This window comes from Vicugna pacos, chromosome 16, assembly GCF_048564905.1.
Source record: "Vicugna pacos chromosome 16, VicPac4, whole genome shotgun sequence".
Lineage (NCBI taxonomy): Eukaryota > Metazoa > Chordata > Mammalia > Artiodactyla > Camelidae > Vicugna > Vicugna pacos.
The window spans coordinates 44,382,865-44,397,114 of NC_133002.1; the positions used below are offsets into that span (position 1 = coordinate 44,382,865).

Consider the following 14,250-nt stretch of genomic DNA (forward strand, 5'->3'; position numbering starts at 1 on the left):
TAGTCTGGCATTTAAGTGGCTGAGTGAGAGAAGCCGTATCTAGATGCGAGTACACTCATTCATTCATAGTGAAGTAGAGGTCAAAATAAAAAGGTTGCGATAATACAAGGCATACTATGAAGATCTCATCTTTTAGGAATAATTAACACAAAATATTATTTCAGTATACTTTATCCGCAACCAGAAGTAGGATCGCAGCATGCAGGTAATACAGTGGAGAACATTTTCCCAGGGACAAATCTCAGTTAGAACCTCAATTCTGCCTAAAGTTCTTAGATTCTGAGAATTGGCTCTGAGATGCATTCATAATCTACTTCACTTATGAGCCTCTACTTTTTGTTTTTTAAATCCGTCTCTTCAGGGGTTTTCTATGCATTAGTAATCATGTGTTTAAAGCACTTGACATAGTACAGGCTGGCAATAATAAGCTGTTGTAATTATTACAGCATGGTGCTTCAAAACAGTACAGCATAATGACTAGCATCCAAGTGACCGATAGCCACTTTTACCAAATTTAAACATATTTTCTAGCTAGCACACACATTTCAAATAGACGTTTTAATACATGTTTCAAACTAAAAGCATACTTCTCTGTAATTAGTAACTGTCTTCTCTAGTAGAGAACATCAAGGTAAAAGCATTTCCTAAGTATGACAGGCAAGTATGGATGAACTTGGAATTAGGTAGTTTAGAGCAAGTCGCTGATAGTGACAATACTGTTATTTGTGGTTTCCAAAGGCTTCAGTGGGTAGCAACAGGAAACAGGTTAAAAGGGAAAAGAGATTTGGAGAGTAGTTTCTATTCTAAAGTAAAGCAGAGACAATTGAAAGAACAGGCTGAGCCTTCTCTGATCTTTGTTCATCATCATGGTCCAGGAATGAATTTTTACATGAATTCACTTTATCGAACCATATTTTCAGGAATTAAATAAATGTACTTGTCAAATCACAAGATGGTTTTTTTGGTAGACGAGGTAAGCCAAATGCAATAACTACAATTCACACTGATCTCTCAACTTTCTCTTAACAAAACCGATCTCCAGAGCAGAGGGTAAAGTTATTTCCTCTGCCTTCAGACGCGACTCGACACCCAATCCACGGAGTCCCAGGCTGAAGCTGCCAAGGGGACCCAGTAGGCTCACACAACTTCCCTCGATGGACCGGATGGGCAAGTTCCTCCTTTCTCTTTTCCTACTCAATTGTCCAACAGTGACCTCAGCTCTTAAGGCGCTGACTCTTCCTGTCTCCTGGGCTCGGGACATTCTCCCTTAACACTGGTTTCCTCCCAGAGTTCATGCCCCAAGCCCCTTCCTCCGAGTTTCGCTACCCCCTCAACCCAGCTCTCCTCCGGTGACTCCGGCCCCTCTTCCTCTCGGTTCCGGCTCTGCCCTCTCTGCCCAACCTCTGCCTCAAGTCTCGCTGCCTCTCAGGTCAGCCCCTCCGCAGACCGTACGGTCTCTTCAGCCCCCAGGCCTCGGGGCTCCCCCTAGACCAGCCCCGCCCGCAGCTCGGCCGTTCCGGAGGGCAAGCTCTTCCCTCTGCTGCCTGCCCCTAAACCGGTCCTCCCTCAGCCCCTCTGCTCCTCGGCGAGACCCTCACGGAGCTCTCCCCTCACCTTCCCAGTAATTGCTGGTTCCTGCCGCCATCTTTGTTGTCCAACGTCAGTGGGGATAGGAGAGTAGAGGCGACGCAAGCTAGAGAGTCACCTCCACGCCTTCTTCCGCCTGCCGCCAGGGCTGATGGGATACGTGGGCTTCCATAGACACCGCCACCTGGCGGTCAAGCCGTCATTTTACACCTTTTGAATAGCGAGACTGAAAACAGGTTTAGCGCCTGACACGCCCTGAGTATCTGTCTTTCTGGTGTTCGTATCCGCTCTCCGCGCCCCAAACCTGCACCATCGCCGCCAGCTAGGTTTACCCCCTCTCTAGCAGGGAGCTCCTAGGCTGAGAAGAAAGTCATTCTCATTATGCAACTGCCTGCTTCCCTCACTTTCTCTCAAATGTGTATCTTCAGCCAGCCTCCTCTTCTCGGAGCCAGAGGCTTTTTTCTTCCCAAGACAAACCCCCTTCATCCTCACTCCGCCCTTGCTCCATTATCCCACATCTCTGACATATGTGCCCTTCTCCACTGGCTACCTCTTCCTCTGTCTACAGTAGAGACCCAGCCCTCCTTCGTTTTCAGGCCCCAAATCTAGAAAGTGTGTGCAGCTTCCATGCACCTCATCCTGACCCCTCAACCTGTTAAAATCTGCTGTCCGAACCCACCCTTTATAGATACATAAATGATCACAGTCTAATTGTGTCCATATTTCACCAGTTCTGGTGAAATGTGGAAACCTTACCTCTTGTAAAGATTTTAAAATCACACCTGTCCCTTTACTCACTGCCATTTATAATTGTATTTAATATTTCCTCTACATTCGCCGCGAACCACACCAGACAATGTTATAATTTTTGCTTCAACTGTCAAACATAACTTACAAAGTTTAAAAGAAGAAGGAATGCCTAGTGTTTACACATATTTTACCCTTCCCGCTTTTCTTTCTTCCTTTCTGGTGTTCCAAGATTCTTTTTTTTTTTTTAAATCATTTTCTTTCTGTTTCAAGAACTTCCTTTAGCCTTTTTTTTTTAAAGAGTAGGTGAGCTGGAAACAAATTCTATTAGTTTTTCTTCATCCAAGATGTCTTGATTTCCCATTCTTTTCTGAAAGATATTGTTGCCAGATACAGAATCTGGGGTTGACAGTTTCTTTTTTACTGCACTTGAAAATTGTGCCAATTCCGTTTTGCTTCCACAGTTTCTGATGAGAAATTGGCTGTTACTTGAGTTGTTTTTCCACTGTAGCTAAGGTGTCTTTTCTCTCTCTGTGCTTTCAAAACTTTTTCTTTTTCTTTAGTTGCCAGAGGGTTGATTATAGTGTGACAGTGTAGATTTCTTCGGTTTTATCCAGTTTGGGATTTACTCAGCTTCTTGAATCTTAGGTTTATGTCTATTGGCACATTCGGGAAATTTTCAGCCCTTGTTTCTTCTCATACCTTTTCTGCCCCACCCTCTTATTCTTCTCCTTTTGGGACTTTGATGATGTGAATGCTAAATCTTTTGTTATAACCCTTAATATCCCTGAGGCTCTACTAATTTTTTTCAGTCTATTTTCTGTTGTTCGGGTTGGGTAATTTCTACTCTTCTGTCTTCAGGTTCACTAACGGGTGTGTCTTGGCTCTGTCTCCTTCATTCTGCCGTCGAGCCCATTCACTGTGTTTTTTATTTTAATTATTGTGTTTTTCAGATCTAAAATTTCTATTTGATTTCTCATTATATCTTGTATTTATTTGCTGAGACTTTTTTTTGCTGAAACTTTTATCATTTGTTCTAAGATCATTTGTAATTGCTCACTGAAATATTTTTATTCTATCCTTGTTAGATAATGCCAATGTCTGTGTCATTTTGATGTTGGTATCTGTTGTCTTTTATTTCTTCTGTCATTCAGGTTGAAAATTTCTGGATTCTTTGTGTCATGAGTGATTTAAAAAAATGTATCCTGGATATTCAAGGTATTACAAGGCTCTGGATCTTATTTAAAACCCCTGTTGAAGCAGAACTCCTCTGACGCTATGCTGATGGGAAAGGTGGGGGAACTGCCTTGTTACTACCAGGTGAGAGTGAAAGTTCAGGCTCTCCTTTGGCCTTTTCTGATACCCCAGGTGAGGAAGGTGACTTGTTACTGCTCCCCACGTGCCCTCCACTGATGCTATGAAGCCTCCTTATCGCTGTGTGGTGGTGGAAGTCCTGGAAGTCCTCTCCACGTGGGCTTCTTTGATACCACCCAGGTAGTGGGAAAGAGTGCTTCATCACAGCCAGAAGGTGGAGTCTAGACTCCCCATTCAGCCTTTGCTGGCAGAGGGTAGAGATGAGCCTCAGTTTTTCCTGTAGAATTTGCCTGGAGTAGTACAATTATTATCTAAAACTATTTTGTCCTAGTAGGCTGTCCCTTTCCTGGTCCTTTGGCTAGAGAAGTTTTTTCCTTGGGTTTTTTTCTTTTTTCTTTTTTTTCTGTCTGCACCCTTTGGCATTCCTGGTTGCCAGCTTCTCCAGCACCCATTATGGGATATCTGAAGCAAAAAGAAAACCCAGGAAACTCAGCACCGTGTCATTCCTTGGGTGCTGGAGATTCCTTGGAGGTTCCTAGCTGGTCTGCCTTCTCTCCACCTTTGAGTATCCTTATTTGTTTTATATATAATGCACGAGTTTTTTGTTGCTGTGCTTATGGGAGGAATAGAAGAGAAATGTATCTAGTCCATTTTGTCCAGAATTGAAAGCCTCCATTTAATTTCTAATAGATTTTAATTATCTGCTAAAAATTCTTCATCCTGTTTTTTCTACTTTCTTGGATTTATTCCTTACCATTATTTTAAATAAGGTTCTGATGGTAACTGAAAAAAATCTGTCACTCTCATGGGACTGTTTCTGCTTTTTTCTTGATCTTTCAACATTTGGTATGTGACAATAAAGGTAACGTTTGATTGGATGCTGTATATTATAGATTAAAATTAGTAGTAGTCATTTGAGGCGCCAGGTGGTATCTTCCTCCACACACTTTACTGTTGCATCTTGCAGGCAGTTCAGGGACAGAACAGCTTACTCCAGTAGGTAGTGGGACTGATGCCAAGTGGAATTCTGAGATTGTGAAAATTGGTCTGCTTCTGATTAGCCCTTACTCCTAACGTGTAGCCATTCAAGTGTCCTAACTGAAAAGCTGTTGTGGTGCCCCCTTTTCTTGATAGGTGCTGAATTCATATTTCCCGGCACCAGCAGTACTGCTAAAAGCTTCTGGGTGGCTTCTCTGCCTCCTGCCTGGCGTCTCTACTACTAGGTGTCTCCCTTAGTCACCACTTATGAATCAACAAATGCCTCAGGTGAAAACTTGGTTATTTTCACCCCCCTGAACTCCCTTTGCTAGGATCTTGACCCCCTAGGGTCCCTGTTACCTTAGTAGCTCTCTGATCTTTCAACAGGTCTTCTTGTTGTTGTTGTTCTTAAATCCAGCTTTTCTGGGGGGAAAGGGTACAGCTCAAGTGGTAGAGCGCATGCTTAGCATGCACGAGGCCCTGGGTTTGATCCCTAGTATTCCCTCTAAACATAAATAAATAAACCTAATTACCTCCCCCCTCCCAAATAAAAATAAATAAAAATCTTCAAAAAAAGATCTAGCTTTTCTATTTATTCTTGATGGGAAGGTCTTTCTGTTTAAAGCCAATCCACCCATAGCTGGAAGTAGAACTAAGTTATCATTATTTCTGACTTAACCTGTAGATTATTTTGTATTTCCCACACATAATCATGCCTACGAATAATGACAAATTTGTTTCTTCCTTATCAGTGTTCCTATCTGTTATTGACATTTCCATGCTTCATGGCTGAGATCTCATCTGTCAACACAGCAAAGTTCACGTGCTTTCGTGGGGCTTTTGTTGGTCTGGGTTGGTGAGAGGGAGGGGTTGTAAGTGTTCCAGTTTTGCAGTTTGCAGTTGTCTTGCAAGACTCTACATTTCCATTTTTTCCTTTTCACTTTCATCACCTAATTGTCAGTAGGTGCTTCTCCTTTTTCACTTTTTTCTTTCACCAGAAGCTAGTGTTTCGGAGATTGCCTCCCCCTTAAATTATACCAGCCCCTACAAATTGTACTCACTCTGAAGCCCCTTCTCTATAGACTGTGCTCTGTTTGGACATGTTTGGGCACATTTTTTAGACCGTTCAGACTTAGTCTTTCTGTTAGTAGTTTTCCACTAACTTTAGGCCTATTTGCTAGCATCCTTTTTCTGTCTTTCTTGCGATTCATCTCTCTCCCTTCTCTCAACAAAGCCTTGCACTGAGGTGGTGTAGGGGCAGGCTTATGAGAGTATATGCTGAGATTTGGTGGTTTTTCTCATTTTATCATTAGTTTGAAGTTTCAAAATTCTCTTGCTTCAAGTTACCCTGAAGTTTCTATATAGACTTACTTTTTCCTTCTTGTTTTTTGCATTATTTTGCAATGAAATATTGGGAGACGTGTAGCTAAGGTTGCCACCAGTTTTCAGCTACCTGGAAGTTCACTCTCATTCTTGAAAGATACGATCAGTATAGAATTCTATGTTGGGAGTTCATGTTTTCCCTGGCACTTTTGAAGTATAATTTCACTGCACTGGTTTTCATTGTGGGGAGTGATTCTAATCTCTTAATCTAATTGCTAATTCTTTGAAGTTAATTTCTTTTCTCTCTGACTGCCTTACATTTTTTTGTCTCTGGTGCTCAGCAGTTTCACCTATGTGTCTAGATGTGGATATTTACTTCTTGTGGCTTGGATGAAGTGTCTTTAATGTATAGATCATTTATCAAGTTTGGAAAATTCTCCATTGTTGTCTCTTAAAATCGTTTTCTGTGCTTCATTCTTTCTCTCCTTTCCCTCTAGAACTGATTATCAAACGTGCATTAGTCGTATTTTTACCTTCTCCTATCTATTTCCTAGCATTTGTCTCTGTGCTGTGTAAGAGAATCTCTATGGATCTATCTTCTTGTTCCTGCTTCTCTGTGTCCAATCAGCCATTGCAACTATCCATTTAATTTTAGTTTCTGTATTTTAATTTCTAGAAATTCTATTATTTTGTAGTTTCCTATGATAATCTCAGGTTTATCTTTTATTTCTTTGAAAACAGTAAGTTTATTTGTTGTACAGTGTTTGATAATGTCATCGTCTAAACTGGTGAACTTTTTCTGCTTTATTACTGGTAGTATCTTATTTTACTGCATACTTGGTTATCTTTGCTCATATTTGGTCATTGCTCTTGAAAAATAGTGAGATCTCCTCCAAATCTAGGATGGAGATATCTCACTTGAGAAGATCTGAGTTTAACTCAGTCAGACAGAAGTAGTCCCATGCGGCTTGACACCTGGACCACGGAGGCTATGCATACCAGACTCGGTTCTAGACATCAAGTTTCCTATGCCCATTCCCTTTCAAATGTGTTCCATTCAAGTCCTGCTGAATAGCAAACTGTACAATCCTTCCTCTTTTGCCCTCCCAACACCCACATCCTCCAAATAAAAGTCCAGCAGCCAACTCTATATTATCTTTGTGACTTTTCTATACATCTACATCTTCTAAAATAATTTTTTAACTCTAGCAGTCATTCAATTCAGCTGTTACCATGATATGCCCACTTCCCATCTATCCCATTCCCTAACTATCTTTAGGATCAATTCTTCTGGGCACCTAACATCTTTCAAATGCCAAATCAGAAGCCTGTTTGATCTCAAAAAAACTCTAATAGGAATTATGCAATAATAATTGATGATAATAATTATAAATATTGGAATAACTCCAAATACTCAAAATTAATAGTGATATTCAGAGCTAGCAGTTTAGACCTTCCCCATGACCCTTTCACTTTGATTCAACCTCAGTGACAAACAGAATATAACCCATGTTAAAATTTCTATTTAATTTCTATTTAATCCACAACCTCTTTCTACATATTCCTCCGTAAATTTCTCCTCCAGCTTTCATTTTTCCACCTACAGCTTTGACTATTTCATGACATCTTCATAATGCTTTTAACTGAGTCAAAATAAATGGTCTTAGCTGGATTTGAGACATCCATCTCACTATACTCCCACTTCCAAATACCACATTTTTTCAGTCTAATCAAGCTTTTCATCCTTCTGTTTCAAACTTCTTCCAGGTTGGCCTCTAAACTTGAAAAACATTCTACTCCAATTATTGCTTGTTTACACAGTAACAGGGACTAGGATTCCATCTGACCCCAGCCAAATGCCAAAGAGAGAATATGTATGCTTTTTTATTTTTTTTAACATGCTATTGACTAATGTAGGTGGAAACTGTGACAGTAAATTTAAAATCGGCTTTATATGCTGATTTCATTGCTTTTGAATTCCGGGCGATGATGTATTTATGTGAGGTTTGTAAATAGCATAGCATCAGTTGGCATTCTAACTACACATAAGAAGAGATGAAGACCTGCATGATGGCATTATTCATAACTAAGTAGTGCCTTAGCACTGAGCATTCATGTTGACTTTTCTGAGAACAGTATCTAGAAAGCTGAAAAACTGAACATAATCAGTAGATTACCGTTTATGACACAAACCAGAAGGTTCTTGATTTAGTTATGAGCAAACTCCAGACAAAAACTCGGGAAAATATTTCAAACACTGGGAAAAGAAGAACCGTCATCACTGTTCATATTTCTTAGCAGCAGTTAAGTAAGGCTGTTTTCACTAAAGTAGCATAAATATCACCTAATTTTACTGTAAAACAAACGTGAAGTGTTTGGCACAATTTAAAACTTTACTGCCATGCTATAGACAATCTATGGAACCACATAATGGAAAACGTTTAAGTTTTTTTTTTTTTTTTCAGTATTCATGTCTAGGATTTCTTCTAAACTAAAAAGGCCACGTGTAAACAGATCTTTGTTCATGTATTTGGTAAAATAACTTTATTTTAAAAGAAAACAGCAAATGATGCTGATTACCATGGTCACTGAATTCTGAGTCAAATATTATGTTGGGCTCTTTGCTAACATTATTTCACTTAATTCCTACTACATTCCTATTAGGTATTATTCCTTAACCAGTAGAGAAACTGAGACTCAGAAATGTTAAGAAACTTGTACAAAATAAAGTCACAAAGGAAGAAAGTGGCAGAGCCAAGAGTCACCGTAGACTGGTTCAACTCCAAAGTCCATACTCAAATCTCCATGCCAAACTTCCTCCATAGCAGACCTTCCTTTTAGAGGAACCAGTCACTACAGAAGTACAGCTTACTTCTATTTCTATTTCTCAGGTCTGGAATATGAGTTCCTTGTCGGTTGAGCCCCATGTATTTTATTGTAACTTTGCTTTTTCAATTCCCATTAGAGCAGCAGTATCAACAAATTATTGCTAAATGAAAAGGGGATGTTGAATTCATGACTGCTGTGCCTCAGAGTGCCAGGAGACATTAACTCAGCTCACCGTAAAAAAACAACCAAATTTTTAACAAGCCTGAGATGGGTTCGTAAACCTTTCAATGGTCAGCTTTATTGTGTTCATTGTGGAATGACTGGACATTTATCAAGCTAGCTGCTATGTAATTATTCCAGAAACATAGTTTTGAGTTAATTCATGAAGGCAGAAACACTCTGCAGTTAACAACTTGTATTCTTGCCTGGTACTATTTTTCCCCTTGTATAGGTAGAAAAACTAAATCCGTAACTTTCAAATTGGAACAATAGCTTTTTCTGGTCTATTGCTTTTGAAAAAAGATTATGAGACAAAACACAAAGAAAGACAAACATCATAAAATAACTTTTATACAGGATTAGTAGATCTGTTTACATATAAAAAACAGAAAGGACCTCATTACAGTTAGATTTCACATAAATTACACAGATTTGACTTTTTAAAACTACTATTCAACTTCGTTTAAAGTCCCTTTTAAAAATTTCATTTTGAAGGCACAGTGCATGAAATAAAACCAAAAGCTGAAGCACTTGAGATGAATGAGTCTTGGGCACCTCATATAAATAGCTATAGATTGTTCTGGAGCTGGGGAATGTCACTCTGAAAAAAATGGAGAGGTGAAAAGTTGATTTTTAATCTGAGTATAAAAAAATACCATTATGTCATACCTCCAGAAAATCTGCAGCATGGCCGGCACAGACTGTAGCTAGTACACTCATGTCATGCCTTTTATAAAAGCCATAATCACACATATTTATATAATTTATATCCAACTGCCTCAAAATGGTAGCCTATTTTCAAATTCCACAATAGATTCTGCCAAATCAAAATCAACTGGGGTAATATTCTAAAAATCAAGTGGAATATTAATGAATTATTGCTAATAATAGGAGAAATGAGGAGAAGTACTTCTTCATGAACTGGAAATCCAAGTTCAGCTGACATTAATCAAGGACCCTAATTACCCTCCCCCCAAATGTGCTTTAATTAAAACAAATCAGAAAAAAGTTCCTAGATAGAAAACTACTGAACACCAACCATCGTGGAATTTTTTTGTAGTAACATGAAAGTTGCTTCTGTTAAAAACAATTCCACCAGGGAACTGTTAACATAGGGCACTATTACAGCATTCTTAGAAGCTTTTAATACAGCAAGGACAGAACCTGGCACAAGTGCATTTCTGGCCACAGGAAAATCAAATGGTTTACTGCTGAGAACACATGGAAATGGAGGAACAGGTCATGGTTACTGAGTAACCTGGCGTTAGCTCAGAAACACAATAAGCTCAGGCATAAGCACTACCTTTATTTATTTGTCAACTCAGAATTAGTTTTAAGTTCAATATTTATCAAGCCAGCAAATCCCATTCAGGTAAAAGTTATCAAAGATTAACCAATCACTGGGCCACATACACATTACGTTTCCTTCCTGGAGGACAACAGAGTCCTAAAGTAAACACCCTCCGATGAGAATTACAAGCATTCCTCAACTGGATGGGATGCCAATTACTACTCAAATGTTCAGCAAAATACATAAAAACCAAAGAAGGGTCTTTCCTTCTGAAATTAACTTGAGTTTACCTTACTGAACTGCATAATCAGTACAAGTACATTTATATAGGCAGACACTTTGAACATTACCTCCTCAGTCACTTGACTTTTATTAAGGAGCTGGGAGGGAATAGGGCTTACAAATTGACCACCAGGACCAAAAAAAAAAAAAAGCCTTGTGAGCAGAGAAAGGCACAATTCAGGTTTGGGCATATTTCTTAATACTGTGATACTTACTTGCCTCCATGACTCCAAGGAAATGGAAAGTCTCTAGGAGAAATACTGAAGAAATGCATTCCCTATGCCATATGGCTTCAATGCCTTAAGCAGTTAATGTGGTCTAATATCAGATTAGATCCACAAATAAAAGACAACGCAGGGCAGAGAACACAGTCTTAGTAGTCATGATCCTGTACATTCATGTTAACAGGTAACACAGGCTGAGAAGGCCTTGTTTTCCAGAGCAATGCATTATTTAGAAATTCACTAGAGAGTCAAGGTTTATGGCAGAATTTGGTTTTCTTTTCAGGAAAAATTAATAAAAGAACTATTTGTATGTTCATTTCTAAAAAATTTTTTTACACATGCTTAAAAGGTATGGACTCCAGCCACTGGGATGTACAGTGAAAGACATGTTTAATTCAAGAGAGAAATGAATTTAAAAGGCATCCTCTAGTGAAGATCAATGCTAATAAAGTGAAGGCTGTCACGTCAACTTGGTTTCATTTCTACCTGCAATGTCCCAAGCAGAGCCAGTCACTCATAGGCCCTTTGTTGGTTTTCTGACTTCGCACTCTTAAAAATAAAGCTGAAAAGTGCAATACCACATCATCCCCTTAAGGAAAGTGTAAAATATGATTAGAAGAAATTAAATCATGTATATTTCATTAAGAATTAGCACTCCACAAACTCTGTTCTGCGTATGTGGTGGGCAGGATGGGGTGGCAAGGGCTCAACATTGAGTTTTTAATAACAGGATTAATAGCAGAATGGCTTACCCTTGAACTACACAAACTAGATCACAGACACTCATTAATACATGTCATGACTTCATTATTTCTGCTAAACCAAATATTTTCTTATAAAGCCACTTTGAGTACATTCCTTACAAAACTTGGTTGAATTACCTAGGTGGGTGCTAAACCACTCCACATGAAGGCTTTGGGATGACTGATACATTACTGTATACAGGATACGCTTTGAAAAGTTGAGAGCAAGTTTTTTGATCCCCTGATTTAGTACAAGTTCAGCAGCAACTTGGCCATTAAAACATTCAAAGGTATTAAATCACTAGATCATTGTTAAGATTCATACTTACAAAAAGTATCATTTCCATTGAATAGCATGATATGACAAACACAATAAAACGCAAATCTTTTAGGCCTTTGCAATAACCCCAACTGGCACTGAAGATGACACTTTCTCACCACAGTTACTTTTTTTTTTTTAATGGAGGGAGCAATATTTAAGTGCTTTCAATCGAACTTTTTAACAAAACTGGTTGATCAAGAAGAGACTGTCAGATGAAACATGAGGACAAAGACCCCAATCACTTGTAGAGGCCTTTATGGATAAGACTGGCCAAACTATTTCAATGACAGGGTGCTATTACAGGGCGCAGGCTTGGGCTGGACGTGAAGTGCAGATATTTTGTGTTCAAATGTGCGAGTAGGTCTCTTCCACACTTCCAGGTATTTTCAGTAGAATTCAGATCTTGTAGATTGCCAGCTCATCTCAAAAGCCTAACTGTACAACATAGAAAAGTTTCAAATTTAGGAAATATTAAAGACTTATGCATTCCTAGAATAAACTAGTGCTTCACGGATAAAAGCAGCAGCACCTGTGGGTTTTTACCAAGTTAAAAGATAGGCAACATGAGTTTCAGCTTTTGCTAGATCTCCCTCTCAGCTCCACTCAAATGGACACTTAGATCTTGTACAACAAAGTCAACAAGTTCTCCCTTAAAATGGGGATAATTAGAACTTTGCTAAACTTTACAAGAGAGGTAGTGAAATCCTGCTTAGAAGACAGCCCACCAGTTCTAATCTAGCCTCGGAACAGGTAAAAAGCCAAATACGGAAGCCCATTTATTCATTTCCTAATATTATATAAGCTTCAAAATCAATTCAGCCTCCATTAAACCTGAATAATAAGAGAAACTCCAGCTATTTGATAACTAGAGAAAAGTACTCCTCAGTAGGTTGAGAAAAACCTCGAGTTTTTAAAGCTTTATGTCAGATTCTGACTGCTGTCCCTGCCTTAATGTTTCTGGATTCTTTTGGCCATTTAAAACAAAGAGAAAAAGCTAAAGCCACTAGTAAACACCTGATGTGCAAAATACAACATCCACTAGTTGGCTTTGTGCAGTTATAACATAAGCTCCAAACAGCTCATCTTTAAATTAAAAGGAAAAACAAAGTGGCTGTCCCATCTCTGCTGCATAAATAGAAAGCAGATTTTTTTTTTTAAAGGTAAGAGTACTTTACGGAGGGGAAGTCCAAAACTGCCAGCCAATTTCACAGAAAATACAAATTTAGCAAGTTAACTTCCCAAAGCTCTTTGAAGAAGCAAGATAGTCTTTCTTCTTAATGCAGTGTCTCCCCAAAGGAACTGCAATTTTGCTTGGTACTTATGCTGGGAGAGATGCAAGATGTGTGTTTCAATGTTTACTAGAATATAATGTTTCCTCTTCAGTGTCCGTTTCATCCTGAAACTCATGACTTAAGAGAGACTTCTTGGAGCCGGTTGACATCAGGCGAATTTCATCTTCATACTCATCATGATGCTGCCTGAGTCGATGAAAGCCATCCTTGTGTCTGTTAGACTTGATTGAGCAGATGCACCAAATAATGCAAGCTGTTAGGATCAATGCTGACATGGTGGCACCTGCCAAACAAAACCACCATGTGAGTGGTGTCCTATTTGAAGGATATAAATAAGCAGCTGCTTACAATGGCACTTTTTATAATATGCCCTTCATTTACTTTATTTTTATTTCATGCACGTAAAAACAACCTTTTATTATTACAGCAGTAGTATATGTATCATATGCAAAATTAGAAAAATATAGATAAGCGAAATACTAAAAACCCAAACCCCACTTCTCATTTCTGTTTCCCCAAGATCATTTTTAACAACCCTAGTGAATATTTTTTCCAGATTTTTCTTCATTCATGTGTATCTATATATATTTTTTCTTTTACCACAAGGAAGTCAAACTGGGTCTACTGTTGCGCAACTTGCTTTCTTATCAATCAATGACTTCTACTTTTCCTTTCCCAACAATTTTCATCTCATCCCAAACTCATTTAAAATATTTGTACAAAGGGTTTCAGAATAAGAGTCTAAGTAACAGAAAATAATAACAATAAAATCAGAATAAAAATTAAGTTCACAACAGCAAATGAGTGGCAGAGTCAGATTTAAACCATGGCTGAATTCCAGCTGCTGTGTTTCTAACCACTTAGTGATTAGAAACTGGTTCAAGTTAAGAACTCCACCTTAAACAGTCCACAGCAGGCCCTATGATTTGACCATGTTTCCAATATATCACTCTCTCAACTAAGGAGCTCTCCCTACCACACCCTGTATTAAAGCTTGGTTATTTTGCATCAGGTCCAAGTTGTACTTAGAAATGAACCAAGGTTCTCTGTGTCAAAAGATAGCAGAGTATTTATTATTTTACCAATTTTTTAAAAAATT

The 14,250-nt window shown here is 38.7% G+C and overlaps 2 protein-coding genes across 6 annotated transcripts in view; both read right to left on the bottom strand.

Moving 5' to 3' along the window:
* Positions 1 to 1,716, bottom strand: part of GOSR1 (golgi SNAP receptor complex member 1) — a 33,113-nt gene extending 31,397 nt beyond the window's left edge. For all 3 annotated transcript variants that reach the window (XM_006214415.4, XM_006214414.3, XM_072939099.1), the window contains exon 1: positions 1,615 to 1,716. In XM_006214415.4, the coding sequence (XP_006214477.1) occupies positions 1,615 to 1,645 (31 nt within the window). In that variant the 5' untranslated portion in view covers positions 1,646 to 1,716. The remainder of the gene's footprint in view (positions 1 to 1,614) is intronic.
* Positions 1,717 to 9,332: 7,616 nt separating this feature from the next.
* Positions 9,333 to 14,250, bottom strand: part of CPD (carboxypeptidase D) — a 58,922-nt gene continuing 54,004 nt past the window's right edge. The window contains exons 21-22 of one of the 3 annotated variants that reach the window (XM_072939101.1): positions 13,219 to 13,434; positions 9,333 to 9,598 (exon numbers count right to left, since the gene is read on the bottom strand). In XM_072939101.1, coding sequence (XP_072795202.1) covers positions 9,594 to 9,598; positions 13,219 to 13,434 — 221 coding nt within the window. In that variant the 3' untranslated portion in view covers positions 9,333 to 9,593. Of the gene's footprint in view, positions 13,435 to 14,250 lie in introns of all 3 variants that reach the window. The other 2 variants (XM_072939100.1, XM_031685865.2) reach the window with 2 other exon arrangements.